Below are 20890 nucleotides of genomic sequence, written 5' to 3'. Positions count from 1 at the left end.
TCCCCCTCCCTCTGCTTCTGTGGTCACCCCCTGGTTCCAAGGCTCATTATCTCTTCCCTGATCAATCGCAATCGCTCTCTAATTAGTGTCCTGCCTTAGGTTTTTCCCTCCACAAGCTGTCAAAGTGCTCTTCCTAAAGTTGCCATCCAACTGGCTTCTCCCCAAGCTCCCCCTCCCTCCAGGGCAGTGCACGAGTTCCCTGCCTTGACACTCCAAGCCCTTCACCCTTCAGTCCCAGCCTTCCTTCCCAGCCTTGTTTCGGGTCATCCCGCTCAGGCAGACTGGCATTGCAGCCGTTCGTCCGCTGTGGCATCTAGCACCACAGTCAGTGTCTCTGCACCTGGTGGCCCCAGGGGGTCAGAACTCACGTTCTCTTCCCCTCCTTCCCTTAGATTCCTCAGCTTGCTCCGGTGCTCCTTCCTATGGGACGCCTGTGCTGATCCCCCCGGGGGTTGAGTTCTTTCTCCCCAATCCAATCTTCCATGAGCTTCCCTGGTTCAATTGGGATCAGAACTCTGAAGGCGGGAAGCACTTTAGAAGTGAGTGGGTATAACCCTCTTGTTTTACAGATGAGTCACCGGAGACTTAGAGGTAGAAGTGACCTGCCCAAGGCCCCTTGGAAGGTTGTATACCCCAGGAAGACTTGAGCTTCTAGAGAGCAAGTTGTTGGCTTGTGTGGCAATGCTCACAGCCTCGAACATGGCGCCTTACACTTAAATGCTAGATGAATTCTAGCCTCTCCGGGGCGGTTTCCTCATCTCCAAAATGAGGATTAGTTGGCCTCTGGGCAGCCTTCCCACTCTGGATCTGAACTGAATAAGGAAAAGGAGAAGTCAGTGGCCAGCCCATGGTGACAGATACCAAAGGGCAGCCCCAGAATCTGAACCCAGGCCTTTGGACTCCAGGCTCACCTCCTTGCCTCCACATTCCTTGAGATTCTACAGAAGCTGAGCTTGGAGCCAGTGGGGTGTTTGCTTGGGAGGTACCCATCCAGAGGCCTGCCTAGGTGGGACAGGCTTCAGGACAGGGGACCTCTCCCCTGTCCTCTCCTGCTCCTTGTCACCTGTTGGCCTCTGAAAGGCTTCGTGCTTGCAATCCAGTATGAAAGGCACGATTCAGTAGCCAGTGGCTTTTCTCAGCTGGGCGCCTGAGCCCGTAGGTGGCCCCATCCAGCAGCTCAGCTGAAGCCCCATGCACATCCTCTAATGCCAAGCTCTGACAGCCCACCTTCAGAAGGTGCTGTCTCCGGGCACCTCTGCCTTAGGCAGTCATAACACTGAAAGTTATTTCCCCCTCGCTGCCACTGTCCAGGCTGAAGGGAGCCGTGTGTATGTGTGTGTTTGTGTGTTTGTGTGTATATGTGTGTTTGTGTGTGTATTGTGTGTGTCTGTGTGTAGATGTGTGTATTTGTGTATATGTGTTTGTGTTTCTGTGCATATGTGTGTTTGTGTGTCTGTGTGTATGCTTGTGTCTGTGTGTTTGTGTGTATATGTGTGTGTATGTTTCTGTGTGTGTGTGTGTGCGCGCGCGTGAGTACTGGGGTGCTCAGTAGGCCTATCCTCTCTGCTGCTTAGTGACAACCCAGACTTCTGCCTCCTGGGGGCCTGGGGGCTGCTCTCAGCCCATTCTTTCACCTGGAACAAAACTTGTGTGATAAGTCAGGCCGAAGAGAGGGAAAGAAGGGGCTCACTTTTTAGCTAGAGGACTCAGAGCGCTACTTCTTATTGATCCATTTCTTAGATATTTGTGAGGAAACAGTCCAGATGTGGGTGCTAACTTTGTCTCTAAAGCCTGAGGTGGGGAGGTAGGGGAGGCAGGATGTGGAATCTGAGGTCCTCGGGGCCTGGCTCTGCTGTTCACTGCCTGTGTGATCTTGGCCCTCAGTTTCCCCATCTGTAAAAGGATCGGATTAGACCCTATGACCTCCGAGATCCTTCCCTGCACTGAATTTATGACCTGTGTGGCCTCCCTCAGCCCCCTTCAGGACTCAACAAGAGCCTGGGCCCCAGTCAAGGGCTCTGGGGCCAGGGGATGTGGGCTCAGATCTTGGCGAAGTCATGCTCTCTCTCTGGGCCTGAGGGGGTTGGACCAGATAGCCTGTGACCTCTCAGTCCAGGTCTGACCCCATGCCTCATTGTGCTGCTGCTATCTGGTGGGTGGTGGCCTCTGAGGTAGAGAAGGGGGTTGGAGGAGGCGAGTTCAAGGCCCCATCTTCTGACCCCACCCCCGGAAGGGGTCTGGGTCCTTCCCTTCAGAAGCTGATGAACTTGGGTATCTTTGCCAGCCGTGCTTTCAGCCCCCAGAGGCACAAGCTGTGGACAGTCAGCAGCCACTGCATCCAGACCATTGGCAGGGCTTTTTGGAGGCAGCAGAGCTATGGGCCAGCCCCTTGGAGCCCTCCCCAACTCTGCCACTGTTAGCCCGATGGGCCTGTAATGATCTCTCCCTGCTGCTGCCTGGTGTGGACACAGGGCGGGTGTCAGGTTGAATGAGTTCCTGACGAGGCCTGGCCCAGCCAGCCTCCAAATGCAATTTGGGCTGTTCTGAGGCCACAACATCAGGCCTGGCCATTGTCCACACTGTCCAGATGATTCCTCAGCAGCAGCTGCTAAGCTCTGATGAGTGCCTGAAAGAGCAGGGCCAGGCGGGGGAGGTCACCTCAGGTTGAGGCTACCGACAGCAGCTCGTGGCTGAGCCGGAGGCAAATCACTGGGAAGGCACTCGAGGGACCCCAAATACAGAAGTTTTAAAAAGCAGAGGCTAACTCTCCCAACTTCCCACTGGAGAAGATTAGGTCCCCCAGGCTCCTACTGCCCCCCCTTGGGGTTCTAGGGGTAACCTCGAGGGGTTGTGGCTCCTGTTGCAGCCACCCCCAGGGCCCCATCTGCCATGTTGCCCAATATCAGCGAACCATGTGATATCAAGTAGCTTTTACAAAAGCTCATTTACTGCAAAAGCACATTTACCAAGAAGCCACAGGAAGACGAGTGGCACACAGTTCCTGGGGAGAAGTTCAAACTTAGTAGAGAAGACGTGTGGCCAAGGGGCACCCCCTTCTTCCTTGCCTCAGAAATACCTTTTTCCTTTGTGAAGACTTTATAAGGTGTTTTTGGAATGATTCCCATGATTCCAAGCACATGGGCCCATTTTACTATTGAGGAAACTGAGGCAGACAGAGAGTTTAGGTGACTTACCCAGTTCATATAGCTAGCAGGTGTCTGAGGCTGGATTTGAACTCAGGTCTTCCTGACACCACAATCAGACTTCTATCCATTATGCCACCTAGATATCTCTAGCACCAGAAGAGGCACCAGAGAGTTTGGGCATGATGATCTTCATGCCATCATAGGGGGAGGGAGGTCAAGATGGCTTTGGACACTTGGATCCATCTTCAGCGCATGCTCAGGGCAGGTTAGCCAGCAGGGCTGCTCCAGGCATTGTGTTGTGGAAATTTATTTTGATTTGGGGACCCTACCTTTGGGCTGAGATTAGAAAGCCTTAGGCCCTCAGGGTCTCTTCTGTGTGGGAGGTGCTGGTGCCTCACCCCTCTCTGCTTCAGCTGAGCCAAAAAGCCCCGTGGGCTGTGGCTGGGGGAAAAAGCCCTCAGCTCCCTCCGCCCTGTGCGGATCTATCCCAGAGATCCCAGGCTCGTCCAGGCTGGGCTCTGCCATAGCCCATGTAGGGGTCCCTGGGTGCACAGCAGGGTGCATGGCCCCTGGAGCCCTGGGTGTGGTACTCATGAGACACCTGAGCATCCCCTCCCCCCAGCTTCAGCCCCGGCTGGCGGATTAGCTTGGTCTGTGGGGGCACAAAAAGCCCCGAGATTTGAGTGGAGAGAAGAAAGATATATATAGACCTGGGAGTTAGAACAGGGGGGCTGACAAGATTAGAGGGGTGGCAAAGGCGGCAGCCTGACGAAGCAGACTGACAGAACAGACAGACAGACAGACAGAACAGGAGGCAGTGGAGAGCACAGAAGTGGTCAGCACAGGGTACAGGTTGGAGAAAGCGAAGACTAAGAGAACAGAAGGACACTGGAGCACTAGAAAATGGAAGGAGAGGTCGGTGAGAGAGAAACACGGGTTCAGCGGTGGCAGTAAAGAGAGGAAAGTTAGACGCAGGGATTTTCAAAGTGAAAGGGGCATGGAGGGGGCAGCTAGGTGGCTCAGTGGATAAAGCACCAGCCCTGGAGTCAGGAGTACCTGAGTTCAAATCCAGCCTCAGACACTTAACACTTACTAGCTGTGTAACCCTGGGCAAGTCACTTAACCCCAATTGCCTCACCAGAAGAAGAAGAAGAAGAAGAAGAAGAAGAAGAAGAAGAAGAAGAAGAAGAAGAAGAAGAAGAAGAAGAAGAAGAATGGAGTTAGAAGGAGCTGAGCAATGAAAGTGGAACATACCCTAAGGCAAGAGGCAGTAACGGCCCTTATTGTATTAAAAAAGTTCCAGGTGGTGGAAAGAGATGTGCTGGAAAGCAGTCAGGTTGTACATTTTATTTCCCTGTATTTTTATGTTTAAATTGTATCTCATAAATAAACTCTACTTTGATTATTTAGTTAAGAGGCTTCTTAATCTTTTGCTTATCAATTTGGGAGCAGTGTGCAGAAATTTTTAAACAGCCCGTACTAAGTTAATAGCAGTCGGATAGCCAGTGAGTCAAAAGTCCCCAGATTAGTCCTCCAGTCAGATTAGTCCCCCCAAATTAATCGAATAAATTAAAATATTTCTACAGTGTGGAGATGGGTGTCGTCCCTTTCAGCAGGTCTCATTGGTTCCCTGACCCTGAAGTCTCAGGCAGTAGGGATCTAATCAGCGGGTCCAGAAAAGGGAGTGCACTGAAGGGAGGGAATGGAAGGATAGGGTGTGGCCAGCATCTGAATAGTCTGATGGGAAGAGAATGGTGAGTCTAGGGGGAAAAGATCTCTGCTTACAACACCAAGGACTGCAGGATTCTAAGTCTGATCAATTAAAATCATACCAGTCAATGGGCAGTCCTTCCTCTCACCAATGAATCCTATCAGAGCTCTTCACTCTCACACCTGGTAATCTCACCATGGTAATCATGGCTTTAGACAACTTCATTCATTCATTCGTTCATTCATTTGTTTGTTCATTCATTTGTTCATTCATTCATTCATTCAATCATTCAGGGCCTGACATACAGTAGGGATTTATAAATGGTTAGTTGAACTTCCATTTCAGAAGGTGGGGGGTCCTGGTCAACCTAAGAAAGCTCTGGCTTCTGAAATCTACATTAGAGAAGCAGTCATGGGCCCCAGCCTGGGAGCTTGGTGGAGAGAGTGGAGAGAGCGCAGTGCAGGAATGCGGGAGGAAGGGTCCTGACTGGCAGAACTGGGTTTCTGGGAAGGCAGGATGAGAGGAGGACAGGCTTTCTTTGGCAGGGACGCCCAAGAGGCCTGCAATGGAAAGGTCTGGGCCTTGGCTGGATGTTTGGGATTTCACTGGTACAGGGAGCGCCCAGCCAGGGAGTGCCTCCTCTGCACCTTAGAGCCTTCATGAGAGGCTGGAGGACTTGTCCAGAGGAACCAGCCAGCATGTGTTAGGTGAGACTTTCACCCAGGATGGCCAGGTCTTCCTGACTCTGAGACCACTCTCCATCCACTGCTCCACACTGCCCTGCAGGGGAGCTGCGCATTACATGGTCCTCAGAGCTGTGCATAAATGGAAAGACACCTTTCAGTTTAAATGCCCCCCACCCCCAGCCTCCTCAGTGCCTCTTATAGCCGAGGCAGGGGTGCTCTGGGCTCTCAGAGCAGTAGGTCTTGTCCACGTGTAAAGGTTCGATAGGGTCTGGCCCATCTACATGGGGAGGTGCATGGCCCTGAGACTGGCCCCAGGGGAGGAGTGCTTCCACCTGAGGCATGAAGAGACAGCTATCTGCCATAGTGGAGGGAGAGCTACACACTGGGAGCCTTCTAAGAAGAGTCCGTGGCCGGCAGAGTGCTTTACATATGAGAGCTGTTGTGACCCTCGTTTTGCAGCTAAGCAAACTGAGGCTGAAAGAGGTAGAGACTTGTCCAGAGTCACGCAGCTAGGAAAATATCAAAGGCAGAACTGTGTCCAGTAGGTCTTTCAGACTCAGTCTCCAGGTCTCCAGTCACTCCTCCTTACTGTCCCTCTGGAGCCTGTCCTTAAAAGGGACCCTAAGAGACACACCTTTGTAAAGCCCCTAGTCTTTGGTCTCCAGAAGCTGCTTAAAGTGGGGCCCACCTACATTCCCCAAGGATCTTTGGTGGGAGCCTAGGAAACTTGGTTCTGCAGCACCACCTGCTGACAGAAGCAGGGATCACTTTGCTGAGGATAGCAGAGGTCTTGAACTTCTCAGAGTCCATCAAGTCCAACCCACTAACTTGACAAAGGGGGAAACTGAGGCCCAGGGAGGGGAAGGGGCTTGCCAAGGTGCGTCTGTCATTTGGAGTTGGGCAGGGCAGCTCCCCTTCTCATCTGAGAATGGCCCCCAAGCTTCCCTATACAACACCAGAGGGGCTGACCTCACATGTAGGCAGAGCAGACAGCAGGGCACATGGGCAGGGCATTGGGAGGGGCCCCACAAGAGGACCCTCATCCCTCTCTCCCTTCCAGACCTTCTTTACCAGCTCCCAGTAACTGGAAGTGACATCAGAGCTGAAGGAGCCTGGAGTGTCTAGTCTAGTTCCCGAATTTCACGGAGGAGAATAATGACCCAACTTAGAGAGGGTCCCACAATCTTGGACTCCTCCTGGAAGTTCTTGTTCTGAACCCAAACAAATCCTCCTCGGGGAGAAAGCACACTTGGGTCCTTCCTCCTGAAGTGCTAGTGCCTCATCAAGCAATTGGCAGAGGGTCGGGGTCCCCTGAAGAGGGAGGTGAGGCAAAGCCAGTATGGGGGAGGATGGGTGTGAGGAGGTCTGGGCCAACCTCCCCTCCCTCCTGAGTTTGCTGAGGGTCTCCCCCACACCTGCCACCTGTCCCTGGGTGCGAGGAATTTCAGAATAGAGCTGAGACTTCCCAGCCAGTGGCCAGACTCAGTAACTGGGCGATGTAGGGGAAGGCAGAAGTAGAGAGGTGTCTTGCACACAATCCGAATTTGGAGATGGGCTAGCTAGCCCTGGAAAGGAAACTAGAGCCCTTCAATGTGAAGAGAGAAGGTGGCTGTGCCTGCTGTACATCAGCAGAATCCCCTGGGGTTCATCCAGGAAGGCTCCTTGGAGGAGGTCAGTCAGAGAAGAGCTTGGATGGGGGCTGGCCATGCTGGAGTGTTGTGAGTCACACTTGGTTGGGGATTGGAACCCCACTGAGCATCATTTAAGTCACTGGGAGAAACAGAAGAGAGGTGGGTGGGATGGCTCAAGGCAAGACAGCTGAATTAAGGCATGGGGAAGCAGGCCCAGCCTGGGCAGGCAGACACCAGCCTGCTCTAGGAAATTCTTTTTCCTTTCCACTCATGCTGAAGGACCCAGATCCCCCAGTGGGGAGGACTGTGCAGCTGATCCCCTAGCCCAGGCTGAGCCTTGTTAAATGGTCAACCTCACCTGCTGGGGATCCTAAGTGTCATCACCGGGACAGACCAGACCTTTTCCCCCAGCTAGCCAGTCACCAGGTCAGGTCTGACTCTTAGCCTTCCAAGCTTGGTAGGCTTATTGGGATTAACTTAATAGATCATGGTGGGGGAATTCCTGAAGTCCTCTATTAGACAGTCTTGAGAAGGTCGCACCCATGACTTCCCAATGGGGAAGGAGGAGACCTTGCCTCTGGGCAGGGCAGACTTGGTCCAGGCCTAGACCCCCTGGAAATAGGGCAAGCGGGAAGAAGGCCCTTTGCTGGTCTCTGTCCAGGGGGACAGGTGTCTTTGTCCTTGGCTCCCCTCACCTTTACAGTCCCATGGTTCCCTCAAGGCAGGGTCTGTGAACTTCCCTTTTTAAAAGACCTGGATAACTATGTGTCGCACTCTTGGCTTTCTTTGGAATTCTGTGTTTTATTTGATACCTGTTAAAAACATGATTCTGAGAAAAGGGTCACAGGCTTCCCCCAATAGGTGACCTGGGCCAAGGGAGCCCTGGACGGAGATGGGACAGAAGCCTGATCTGGGAGGCATAGAACCATGCTAGACAGAGGGCAGCCTTGAAAATGGAGGAATCCATTCTGGGTTCAGTCTTCAAAGCCTGTGGGCCAACACAAGGGCTTATTCTGAAGTATCTGCTGGTGAATTTCTGAATGTTTAAACACAAATATTACTTCATGGGGTTCACAACCTTGGGAGGTTGAGGAAATTAGGGTTAGGGTTGAGGAAACCGAGGCAAAATCTCTTGCTGATGTGCTCTCTGCAGCATCTCTCCAATACGCCCCCTTCTCTGACCCTGAGCCTATCCTGGGCCAGAACCTCATTGCCTCATAGCCTCTAGGGTGGGAGGTCAGCCTCACGTACCTCTCTATTCAGCCACTAGAGGGATTTTCCTAAAACACAGGAGCGATCACAGAATCCCTGCTCAATAACCTGCAGTGGCTCCCTGTCACCTCTTTGGCTTGGCCTTCCCCCTCCTCCCTGTCCAGCCCCCTCCTCACCTCCATCCTCTGGCTTCTTCCCTTGTACCGGACGCCTTTCCCAACCCCTCTTTACTCCAGTGCTTTCCCTCCATCAGTTATCTCCCATTCATCCTGTCTAGAGCTTATTTGTACAGATTTGCTGGCCTGTTGTCTCCCTCATTAGACTGTGAGCTCCTGGAGGGCAGGGACTGTCCTTCCCCTTTCTTTGTATCCCTAGTGTTTGGCACACAGCAGGGGGTTAATAAATGCTTATTGACTGAATTATGCTTACTTGGAGAAACTGCTGCAAAAGTTGTAAGTTTACTCATTCTCTTTTGGCTGTTGTGTGCGATGGGTAAAATGTGTCACTACTAAGTATTTTTCTTTTGCTTAAAGGTTACTTACATCTTTAACAATGGTTTTCTCGAGAGAGATAATTGTCATTGTGTCCTGAGTTTTTTCTTTAGAGCAGTGTAATAAGTGTTGGGGGAAGTCCCTAGATAGGTGTGGCTGCACAATGGAACTGGCTGGAATACCTCATCTCCTGCACAGCAATCAAAGAATTGCCTGGAGGCTCAGAACTCTATGAATTTTATTAGTATTTTGTATTTTTAAAGGTTTCAAACTTTTCAGAGAAAAGCAGCCTTGTGGAACCAGGAGCCTGCCCTAGACTAAGACCCTCATTGCCTTTATCTCTCAGCTGACAGGTCCCTTGGAACAAGTGACCCTCAGTCTTTCTCCAGCCCATACAGAAGAGAGGAGAGGAAGAACAGAGTCAAAGAACTCAAGTGTAGGTCACACCTTGAGGGGGCTCAGGTGGAAACAGGTATACTCAGGGAAAATCCTGAAGGGAGGCAGGTGGTAATGCTTCTCACCCAAACTGCCTTCCTCAGGGTTTCAGTGGGCTATCTGAGTTCTCTCCCCACTTTCTAGTACATGTGGAGAGGAAACTGTCTACCCAATGAGAAATACTTCTGGAATATAGCCTTACTATTGAAAAGCTCATAAATAGATTTGAGAACAGAACAATGAAATAAATAGGTCCTTCTACATAGAAAATGCACAGCAATAAGACAGGACTGTAGATTTATACAACATAAACACATTCCTCACTGCCAAAGCAGAGCACATGGTATGGCGGTGAAGAGGGACAGAGAGCACTGGGAGCCACCACTGGGGCCCCCAGCAGAGCTAGTTCTAGTGGGTGATCACTAGTACCTTTCCTCTGACATGGCAGAGTTCTTCCTCCCTGTATCAGTTGACTGATATTGCTGATATAACAAGGGTGGCTCAGATGGGTTCGATAACAGACTGAGGATGACATGAAGACATATCTGGAAGACTGAAGACTGAGAAAACATGAGAAATGGAGGTCCAGGTATTTGGGAAGCAGGGGAGGCTCCAGCAAATGCCTCTGAGGTAAGAGAGAGCAGAGATGGGGACTATGGATGGGAGCCTGGGCAGGAGGGGAACACACAATTGGGAAACATACAGCACTTCAGGGTGGCCCCGGATGCAAAGGGTTCCCCAGGTGGGGGGCACCCAGAGGGTGCTCACTCTGGACGAGAGCCCAGAGTCCACTGACACCAATACTCTCGCTTTATGAGGGGGAAACTGGAACCCATAGAGTTGGAGTCACTCCCTCCAAAGTCATGTGGGCAGGAAGGAGAGGCAGGGGTTGAGGCCTGGACCTTCTACTCCCAATCCAGCACTTCCCATTGCACCACACTGCCTCTTGTTCTTATTCTTCTCCAATTTCCCTTTGGAGTTCTTTAGCTCCTTCCTCTTCCATTCCCCACCTCCTGGCATTCTTGGGAGAAAGTGCTCAGTACACCTGAGAGCCTGATGGGAATGTGTGCTGTGATCTCCAGGTTCCCCTAATTCTCTGTCAGAGGGAAGAGGTTTGCAGCCCTTTGGCCAAGAGCCATTTTGTGCACGCCTGGCTTCTCCTAACCTTCTCTGCTTGTCTGGTGTCTGTGGCTAATGATGGTGGCGAGCCTGCTACACCTCCTTCCCACTACCAAATGATCCTTCCGAAGATACCCTCTGAGCATGTGGCTCCTCTGGTCAGTGGCTCCCTATCGCATCCAGGATAAAACCCAGCCAGTGCTGGATCCCACCTTCCTTTCCAGACTTCTTCGTCGCTCTTACTTTCCAGCCAAACTGATTTATAAACTATTTCCTATCCTTGATGGGCCATCTCCCACTTCCAAGCCTTTGCACAGCTTGTTCCCTATGCCTGAAACACCCTCTCTCCTTGCTCCTGCTTCTTAGCATCCTGAGCAGGTCTTGTATATGCAAAGCTTTCCCTGGTTCCCCCAGTCACTAGTGCTCACTCTCTCCTGAAATCAGTATTTCATTATTTGTGTCTTTGTAGTATTCCACTTCACACCCACGTAGAATATACTCCTCCTGAGGGCAGGCCCTGTCTATCTGTACTGATGCTTTCACTAGTCGAGGGAACTCCTGTGGTGGAAACTCCCTCCCTGATGTAAATTGCATCTCCCAGGCCTTGGAGAGTTTTCTGTATCTCAGAGAGTTTAAGTGACTTGTCCAAGCCACATAGCGACTACATGTCACAGGGTTTGTGACTCCCAAGCCAGTTCTCTCTCCACTACACCATATTGCCTCTCCCCTGGAATCTACTACAGAGAAGGCACTTAAATGGTGCTGAGCTAAAATGACTCCCATTGCCTGGGCATCAGAATTGGGAAGAGCTCCTCTCCTCTCCTCTCCTCTCCTCTCCTCTCCTCTCCTCTCCTCTCCTCTCCTCTCCTCTCCTCTCCTCTCCTCTCCTCTCCTCTCCTCTCCTCCCCTACCCTTTCCTGCTGCCCATACTCCACATGCCTCCTCTGGCCATCTCCCTGCTATGGTTTAGCCACATACCATTGGTCCCTTCTATTGTCCATTGTAGGTGGTCAGTTCTTCCTGCTGAGTCCTTACCTCAAGCAGCTGAGGGGAAGCAGGCTGCAGATCACTGGGGGAGGCTCCGATTTTTCTGAGAGGTGAACAATTCTATGGGCCCCAGCTTTAGGAAATAACAAGGACACATCCTGAATCAGCAAGGAGGTGTCCGGGCTCCACCGAGCTCTGGCTTCAGAAGGTCCTTGAACCTGCATTTACCACATTTACTCTGAGCCCTTGAGGAACAACAATGCCCAGAAGCCTGGCTACAAACCTCCAGCATGCAGCCAACCTTCCTATGCACCAAACTTTGAGTGATGCCCTGTGAGGGTGAGTCCCATTGAAGGGATGCTACTTTTTCCTTCATGAGGAGATGAAGAACAAACCAAGACAAAAAGTGGCCCAGCTCCATTTCTTTCTGCCACATACTAGGGAAGACTCTCTCTGAAAAGAAATCTTTGTGTGAGGGGAGTTCTGGAGTAGTGTGCCTCTGCCTTCGCAGGCAGTGCAGACAATCTCCCCAAACAGAGGAGTCCATAACAAGTCTTGTAGATTTCAGATTGTGCCCAGGTGACCCCTCACCTTGCAGCCATCTCAGAGTCACTGCATCAAGCCGAATGGGGCTATCCTCCACTGGACCCCACAGGTACCAGCTATTTCCAGGGCTTCTGGGAAGATGGCAGAGGCCGGGCAAGGTTGGATGCAGCTGTGGGGCTCAGCGCGTTTTCAGCCTCAGCACCCTGGAGAGCGGCTCTTTTGCACTGGAATACATGAGGTAGGAGCCTGTGGTTGTGTTGAAGGCTTCCCAGTCTCTGCAGCCAAAGGTTGGGAGATGGTGAACGGCCACAAATCCTTCATAGCCTTGCCACCTGAAAGAGGACAGAGGCGGAGTAAGGCGTTGCCATGTGAGCACTTCCCACTGAACTAGGGACCAATGGGAATGCCTTCCTGGGTCAGGCCCATCTGCTGCTTCCTATTGAGATGGAGGAACTGGCTTCAAGCCTAGGTTCAGACACTTCCTCCCTGGATCACTTCCCCTCTCCAGGCCTCAGTTTCTTCCTCTGTAAAAGAAGGGGGTTGGACTAAATGGCTTTCACTTCACTCTAGTCTCTCTTCTTCTGTGATCCGATCACAAATATTGGAGCTAGAAGGGACCCAGGTACCACCACATTTTCCTCCCAGGGACTTGCGCAGGCCACAGTGCTAGAGAATTACCAAGGTGGGACTTGAACTCTAGCCAGCGCTATTCCATTGCTCAGGCCTTCCTGCTTCTGAGGGCAGTACAGGGGACAACAGGTCTGCATTGCTGAGGGTTCGAGTACAGAGCATGAGTCTCCAATGAATAAGCTCTATCATGGCGAGCTGTGCTGGGATTCCTCTGGTGTGTCATATGCACCTTGCCCAGAGCACATCAGGCTGTGATGACCAGTCTATATTCAGGGTCTGCCCTTTGAGATGATTTCCAACTTGTCTATATTTTGTCTGCATGCTGTATTCCCCATTTGATTGTGAGCTCTTAGAGGGCTACCCCCCAGCACTTAGCCTAGTTTCTGGTATACAGCAGGTGCTAAATCAATGCTTATGGATTTGGCTGCTGCTTCTGTTTGCAGAGGGTTTGTTGATGTGGGGAGAATGCCATTGGCCCAAAGGTCACCCCAAAGGGGGATTTCTATTGCATTGCATTACATCTTTTTATCCTGAATGCCTCCTAGACCTCCTTGGGGATATGATGACAAGTAGGTCCTGCCCTCAGGGAGCATACAGGAATTAGTCAATACCACGTAGATACAGAGTAACTTGGGGGAGGCAGGGCCAGCCTCTTGCAAGAGACAGCACTTGAGCAGAGTCTTTCAGGGAAGGAGGGACTTTAAGAACAGAAGGTGAAGAACATTCCAGGCACAGAACATAGCCTGGACAAAGGGATAGAGACTAGAGATGGAATGTTATGTACAAAGGGCTCCTAGGAGGCTGGGTCAACTGGAACACAGAGTATGCGAGAGGGAGGGATATGAGTTTGGAAAGATCTGGGAGGATGAATCGAAGCCACACTGGGAAGGACACAAAGTGTCAAGCAGAAGAGTTTGCATTGTATCCTACAAGCAATAGGGAGCTACGGGACCTTCTTGAGTAGGGAAGGGACATAGACCCATGCTTCAGGATGTCAATCTGGCAGTTGGGAGGAAGATGAATTAGAGGCAGTGGCAGGGCATTGGCAAGGCAGGCAGGGGACATTCAACTCAACCTAGGAAGGGCTACTGCAGCAGCAGAGGGGAGAGGGGAGGAGGGCTTGGACTAGGGTAATGAAGAACGAACCCCAACAGAAAGTGGCCCAGCTCCACTTCGTTCTAAGCATGTTTTCTGGCAGCAGACAGGGACAAAGAAAGAGACAGAGACAGAGACAGAGAGACAGAGAAAGATAGACAGAGACCTGACAGTGTTGAGACAGAGAGAGAGAGAGAAAATAAGAACAAGATAGAGACAGAGACCTGATAGTGTTGAGAAACAGAAAGGTAGAGAAATAGACAGAGAGATAGAAAGATAAAGACAGAGATGTGATAGCGTTGAGAGAGACAGAGGCATAGAGAAAGGAAAAGACAGAGACAGAGCATAGAGAGACAGAGACAGAGAGAAAGATGGAGACAGACAGAGACAGAGAGTCCGAGAGAGGCAAGGCAGGGACCTGATAGTGTTGAAAGATACAGAGATCTGACAGTGTTGAGAGAGACACAGAGAGAGGAAAAGATGGAGAGGTCCCCAGAACAGAGGCTTGTGGTAGCCTCACACATAAGAGGCAAGAAGATCCATCCTAGCAGACTGAGAAACAGTGGTCAGCCAGGCAGGAGGGAATCAGGAGAAAATCCGGAGAGGGGAGAGGATCCAAGAGGAGAGGGGTTAACAATGTCAACGGCTGCAGAGATGTCGAGAAGGATAAGGATGGAGAAAAGGTCAGCAGATGTGACAACTAAGAGGTCATCAGTAACTTCAGAGAGAGCAGTTTGTCCTCCAGCAGGTCTGTAAGCCAGATTGTAAGGAGTTAAGAAATGATTAGATGAGGAAGTGGAGGTTGCATGTGTGTGGCTGGCTGTGTCTCAGAGTTTGGCAGCAAAAGGGAGGAAGGATATGGGACAAGAGCTCGAGGGGATGGCACGGTCAAGCAGAAACTTTTCACAGAGGGAGAGATCTGAGCATGTTTGCTGGCAGCAGGGAAAGGGCCAATGGATAAATGAGATTGAAGATTAAAAAGAGAGAAGCATGATCAAAGGGCTGAGCTCCTGGAGGACGTGGGAGGGGACGGGATTGAGGGCACAAAGAGAATTGGCCAACACTGCTCCAAGACTGGAGGCAAAGCACCAGGGAATAGGGAATGATGTAGGGTTGAGGCGTAGACTCAGAGAGAAGGGTGAACTCAGGACAAATGGTCTCTGTCTTCTTGGTTACAGCTACTTTGCTGATTTCTGCTGAGAGGGAGGGAAAACGGCTTAAGGAGAGAGGAGAAAGGTGGGGAGGGAGGCAGTCAGAGAAGCCAGGAGGTATTGCCAGGCAGCAGCGAGGACCCCGCTGGAATCGGTGGATATGTGTGGACAGTGGGCCCTCTCAGTGTAAGCTGCTGGACAAGAAGGCTGCTTCTCCTTCCCCACAGATGGTCTGGGGTGAGAGAGACAACTCTTGGTGGCTCTGATCATAATGAAGGAGCTTGCCCAAGGGATGCCTCCCCCAGCTCCCACCCATCCTATGCTGACTTTAAAAGCTGGAGTGTTTGATTGTAACCCATTTGCCCAGATAGCCACCAACCCTCTGCATCCTTCCCTAATTAGCTCCCAACTCTTTTGGCTCAAATCCTGCTCTCTTCCCTTGTGCCTCTTGGGTCCTTGGCTCCCAGTGAGCTCAGCTTAGACAACATCTCCTACACAAGGCACTTCCTGACCTCCCCTACCCCCTGTTATTGAGGCCTCAACCCCCAAAGTAGTTTGCATTTACTTTGTACACATTTGTATTCCCTTATGGAGAAGGTCAGCTCCCAGAGGGAGGAGCTGCTCTCTTTGGGTTTGTGTGTCAGCAGGCTCTTAATAACGCCTGGGGAAACTGAGCAGGCTCGTCAAGCTCTGACTGTCTCTGCCGTCCCCACCTACAGCCACCTAGCAGAGTGGTGTGAGGACCCAACAAGATCACATTTGTAAAGTGCCCGGGACATCATAAGACCAAGTTATCCTTTTATTCTAATGAATGCTGACGTGCTCTATAACATTTATAATCATCCATATGAAGGACTAGCTTGATAAATGCTTGTTCCCTTAACCCACCTCAATTGCCAAGTCTGACACAAGCCCTGGGCAGACCCAGAGCTTGGCCATAGATGTTATGAGAGGAGTTCTGCCGGGAAATGGAGGTTCGGAGTTCCAGCCCACACTCAGCCAGCCCCTTTCTAATCTGCGTGAGTGTCCTCACCGGACTCAGTGTCTTTACCTGCCTGTGTGACTCACTTCACAGGAAGCTCTAGGAAGGGGTGTGGCCACAGAGGGGGAAAAGATATGGGGTGGTCGAGGAGTGGGAAGGCCAGTTTGTGTAGGACACCCCCTTTGTCTCCTGTTGGCCACAGAGCCCAGCTTTTACCCACCAGGTCAGTACTGATTAGCCGGGCCTCCCCCTAGAACCTGACTCCTGGCCATGGGACTGTCCTTGGATCCTTGGGGCAGTGCTTGGCTGGGGCAGTGCCCCAGAGGCCCCTGTTCCCACACCCCTGAGATACCACTCAGAGCTTGGAGTAAGGAGCCTGGTCAGGGCCTCCCTCCGCCCCTCACTGATCCCAGGGCTTCCAAATGCTCTGAGCTGGTGGCCCTTGGTGATGGGCAAGGTCAGAAGTGGGGCCTGAGGGGCAGGCGAGCCATGGTGTGTGGTGCATTTGTGAGGGTGGGGGCTGGCGGGGAATACCTGTATATAATACTGTTCACTGAGAAGGACTCTCCATTGAAGGAGTTTGCTACCACCAGGAAGTAGTCTTCTCCCACTGAGAAAAACTCCCAGTCCAGAGCACTGCAGAGAGAACACAGGGCAGGGTTAGTGCAGGGGGCTCTAGGAGCAAACCCCTCCCCCAGGGGCGAGCCGACCAATCCCTAAGGAAGTAGATTGGGGGAAGGAAGAATCCCGCCAACTTTGAGTTTTTCAGCGGGCCAGAGCCCCAAGGCCAGCCCCAAGTGACCTAGGGATGTGGCTGGGGCCCAGAGCATCTGGATTTTCTGCCTCCCCAGGATGGGGACGGCACTTCTGGAAAGGGTTAGGCTGTCTGGGGCACAGGCAGGTGTGCACTGAGGACTGGGACATCCTCATCTGGGCAAGGTGTGCTTCTGTGCCTCTCTCCTGCGTGGCCGGGAGCTTAGGGGAATGTGCACTTGAAAAGACAGGGGCTGCTGACATGGATGCAGGCCCACTGAGGGATATAGACCTCCTGAGGGATGCCCGGCAGCCGAGGGGCCCCAAGACAGCAGATTAGCAGTGGAATGGGCCGGGATGGACCTGAGCAGCTCGGGCCATCAAAATACCCCAAAGTGCCCCGGGGCAGCTGGGGTAGAGCCCAGCTTGGGGGTGCCGGTCCTGCCTTTTGACTGCTATGTGTGCCTGATTCACCCATCCCTCCCGACAGCAGTTTCCACTCCCAGGTCTGGCCGGGGTGAGGACAGGGGCCGAGAGCCACCAAAAGCCCCAGAACAGGTTCACAGGAAGGGACAGATGGGCCACCTGCCTTTCAGCCTGTGACCACGTCACTGTCATGGACTCCATTCGTCCCTAAAATGACCAAGGCCACATTGGCAGCCTCTCAGGGGCAGGCCACCACGAGGTGTGGGGGTGGTCTGTTTATCCCCTGCCCGGGGCCGAGCGACATGTGCCTGACTCACCCACCCCTTTAAGCTAAACTATCCACCTGAGTCCACTGCAGGGCTGCCCCAAGAGGCATGCCCAATGACTCAGCAATGGGCAGACTTGGGTTTTGGTGGTCCGTGGAGCAGGGAGGTGATGTGGAATTGTCAGAGAGCTAGGCTCAGATCCAGCAATGTCTGGGCTGCTGTGACCTCTGCCCCTACTGGCGAGGAACCCTAGATTAGTCAGATTGTGGGCTCCAGAGAAGGTGCCAATCTGCATCAGTGGAGGGCTTTCCTGAACTGGGAGTGCTTTATACAAATGAACCTGTGGGTCCAGCATGTGGACAGATAAAGGGGGAGCCCACAGGACCTTTACCCAGGGCACACTCCAAGTTCAGCCTTTCTGTATGTGTTACAGACATGAGTGTGACAGTAGGGGCCCACCTCCGTTCTCCTGGCCATGGTGTAAGGCCCCCCAGCCCAGGCTGTTATCTCATCTTCCCCCTTAGGCCTGGTGAGGGCCAGGGCTGGGTCACCCCCTCCCCCAGTGCAATCGCCCCTCTGTCCCCTAGGCTACTGCCTCACCTCTTCCCCGTTTGCACTGCTTATGACCAGTCTGTCCCCACCTAACGGGTACCTGCCTGGAGGTGGGAATGTCTTGGAACTTGACAAACATCTGGGCAGTGACGTTGAGCTCATAGATGACTGAGTTGATAGCGTAGGAGTTGTTCTGCACCTGGGTTTCACTGTCGTAGCGGTGACTGTTGGCCACAGCAAGGAAGAGCCGCTCCCCAATGCGGAAGACTTCCCAGTCTGCTGCCCCGAAGGTCTAGGGTGAAATAAGACAATGGCTTGAAAAGGCTGGATGCCAGAAGGAGGGCCCCCACGGAAGGAGAGCTGACTGGGCAAGGCAGGGCAGAGGTAGGCGAAATCATCTAAGGTGACACAGGATTGAGGGAGATCAGAGGCCTGTCATCATTCATCCTCTGTGCCTGGGTATTCAGTAGTCCACGGCTGCCCGGAGATGGGGCAGAGGCTCGCTGGCCACGGGCTCTGCTGCCCACATCAGGACCTCAGCTCCCAGGAGTGACTGACCCTGGGGATCCACATGTGCGCCTTACCCAAGCTCACAATGCCCAGGACAGTTTAACAGCAGAGCTACAGTAGGGGGTTGTTGAGATCAGTGTAGACACTGAGCTCCGGCTTTTCCCATGCTGCTCAGTGTCAGCAGAAGAGAAGGGAACACCTCTCCCCTGGGGACCTCTGCTGAGCTCCAAGCCCTCTCTGAACCCCAGCCTTCACCTCTTGGGGGCTGTAGGGACTCCTTGGGCCACCACCCAGCCACACACACAGTCATCCTAACTCAACAGAGCTAAATCAGAGGAGGCAGACCCTTAGCTCCTGGTGGGGGGCTGTTCTGGCTCAAGAAGCAGTCGAGGTTCCCAAGGACTCTGGGTGCAGTCAGAAGGGCCAGGTGGTGTCCCAGCTCGGCCACTTGCTGCCTGTGTGATTTTAGGCAAATCACTGAGCCCTTCTCAGCCTCAGTCTGCTCATCTGTACTAGGGGGATCATGGGGTCCCACCCAGCTCCAAACCCTATGGATTCTGGAAAGACTTCAGGTAGGAAAAAAACCAAACCATTTTCCTCCCCAGGCAGCAGAGCTGCCAGGCCTGTTGTCCACAAAGGGGCGCTGCCTTCTCCCACTGTAGTCACCAGCAGAAAAACAAAATGGAAGCCCCCCAATAAACAATCAAACCTCTGCTGACTGAGGGGGCCAGCAATGGGCCAGAACAGAATTTCAAGGCTCTTTGTTGTTCTCTGAGCACCCAATGCCTGTTCATTGACTGACTAACTGCCCTTGACAGTTCTCACCGGTCAACACCACTCCAGGAATTCCCAAGCATCAGCCTGAGTGGGGTTCATGGTCTGGCTAGAACACCCGGATGCTAGGGAGAGTCTCTCCCCAAAATAGGAGATGGGAAGCTTGCTTTGTGACAGAGATGCCTCAGGTGCACTAATATTGGTAGGAAAGCTTCCTCTCCATTTTGAAACTAAGCAAAGCAAGGTAAAGAGAGGCCCGATGGCTGGACGGCTTTCACCCTGAAAGAGGCCACACAGGTCAGAGGCCTTTTCTGCCAAAGGATGACAGAGCACTACCACGGGGCTGGGTGGCTCACGGAGCTTACTCTTAGCGACTTGAGAAGTTTACCACGGCTCTATCTTGGGCCCTACTGCAGATGGACTTATCTGTGAGGCTATGGCCAGTCCCCTCTGGGCAGGGGTGCAGTGTCTGTGACAGGCTCCGAGCTGGATCCCCAAGGCTGGTGGCATTCCCCTCTGTTCTGGAGGGGCTGAGGGCTCTGGGAGCTGTGAGCAGAGCTGCCAGACAGAGCTCACACAGGTCATATTTCCCCTCAAAATGTCCGTGTTAAATCTGGCATGCCCAGGCAGTGAGACTGAGGGCCGGAACACAGCTTAGTCCCCTCTATCTGGCTCAAGAATTTCACCAAGCCCCTTGAAGCCAGGGGAAATCCCACGCCAGCCAGCTCCCCCGTGCAGCCGGAATAGTCCCATAGGCTTCCATGGCTGACGAGCCAGGGAGACTGTCCTGAGCGCAGTAGCAGAAAGGGGAGAAGCTTGTGCCTCTGTCTCCACAGGACACAGAGGAGGGGTGCTGAGGCACGGCGAGGGAGTGCCCTTGCCCTGCAGGGGGTGTCTGGCTCCACACTGTAATGCAGATTGCAGTCCATGTACAGCTGCCCATCCTGGGCAGCTCTCGCCCATGTCCCCCCACCGTGTTCACGCAGAGCACTGGTGCCTGCTCCACACCCCTTCCTGTTGCATGAAAGGCCACGGGGGCTCACACGGGGTGGCTCTCTGTTGTCCCTTGGGCTCACTATGGGACCAGTTCAGTGTTTTCCCAGCCACCCCTGTGACATCTGGGGATGTCCCTGCCAGGCATTCCTAATGACTCGGCACCTACACACATCCACTATGCAGGGAGCCTGAGATGGCCACCCCAGCTTTTTGGCAAGGCCCCTGTGCCCCACAGCAGCAGAGAAGAAGGCCAGTCTTCAGGGAAATGCCTGAGGCATTTGTGCCCCACGGCTGCCCAGCCTCCCTCACCTCCCCCTGCTTACCCATCCAGGGACAGGGGCCTCCCAAGTCCAGTCCTCTCCCTCCAAAGATATCCTGCCCTTGCTGCTGCCATTTAGGTCTTGGGGAAAATCCACCAGCTATGTCTACACTGCTGGCTGTGATTTATACCCTGGGGAAAACCACCAGCCATGTCTACACCACCAGCTGCTATTAATTTCTTTTCTCTGGCTAGGGGTTGGGCAAAGTCTCACTGTAGTTTTGAGCTTTTAGAACGTAAAACAATAGACTTAAACCATGATTTAAAAAATGTTTTAATAGCTTGAAATTGTGCTAAGAATTTGGGGACCCCCATATGTATTTTTAGGATCGGGCCTGGGGAAATTGGCCAGAAAAGATGGAATCTGCAATCCCGAATAGAGAGAGCTGTTACTGCCACTCAGGGTCCCAGGTGGGGGTGAGGATTCTGGGCAGAGACAGTGGCCAGAGGAGAGCAGGTGACTCGGAGGGGT

The 20890-nt window shown here is 52.7% G+C and overlaps 1 protein-coding gene across 1 annotated transcript in view; it reads right to left on the bottom strand.

Annotated features, from left to right (window-relative positions):
* Nucleotides 1–12142: 12142 nt before the first annotated feature.
* TSPEAR (thrombospondin type laminin G domain and EAR repeats) overlaps nt 12143–20890 on the bottom strand; it is a 190748-nt gene continuing 182000 nt past the window's right edge. The window contains exons 10-12 of the mRNA XM_044002431.1: nt 17924–18111; nt 16357–16458; nt 12143–12296 (exon numbers count right to left, since the gene is read on the bottom strand). Coding sequence (XP_043858366.1) covers nt 12143–12296; nt 16357–16458; nt 17924–18111 — 444 coding nt within the window. The remainder of the gene's footprint in view (nt 12297–16356; nt 16459–17923; nt 18112–20890) is intronic.

Source organism: Dromiciops gliroides, chromosome 4 (genome assembly GCF_019393635.1).
Source record: "Dromiciops gliroides isolate mDroGli1 chromosome 4, mDroGli1.pri, whole genome shotgun sequence".
Lineage (NCBI taxonomy): Eukaryota > Metazoa > Chordata > Mammalia > Microbiotheria > Microbiotheriidae > Dromiciops > Dromiciops gliroides.
Note: the sequence above shows the minus strand (reverse complement) of the source record. Positions and strands in the feature narration are given on the sequence as shown.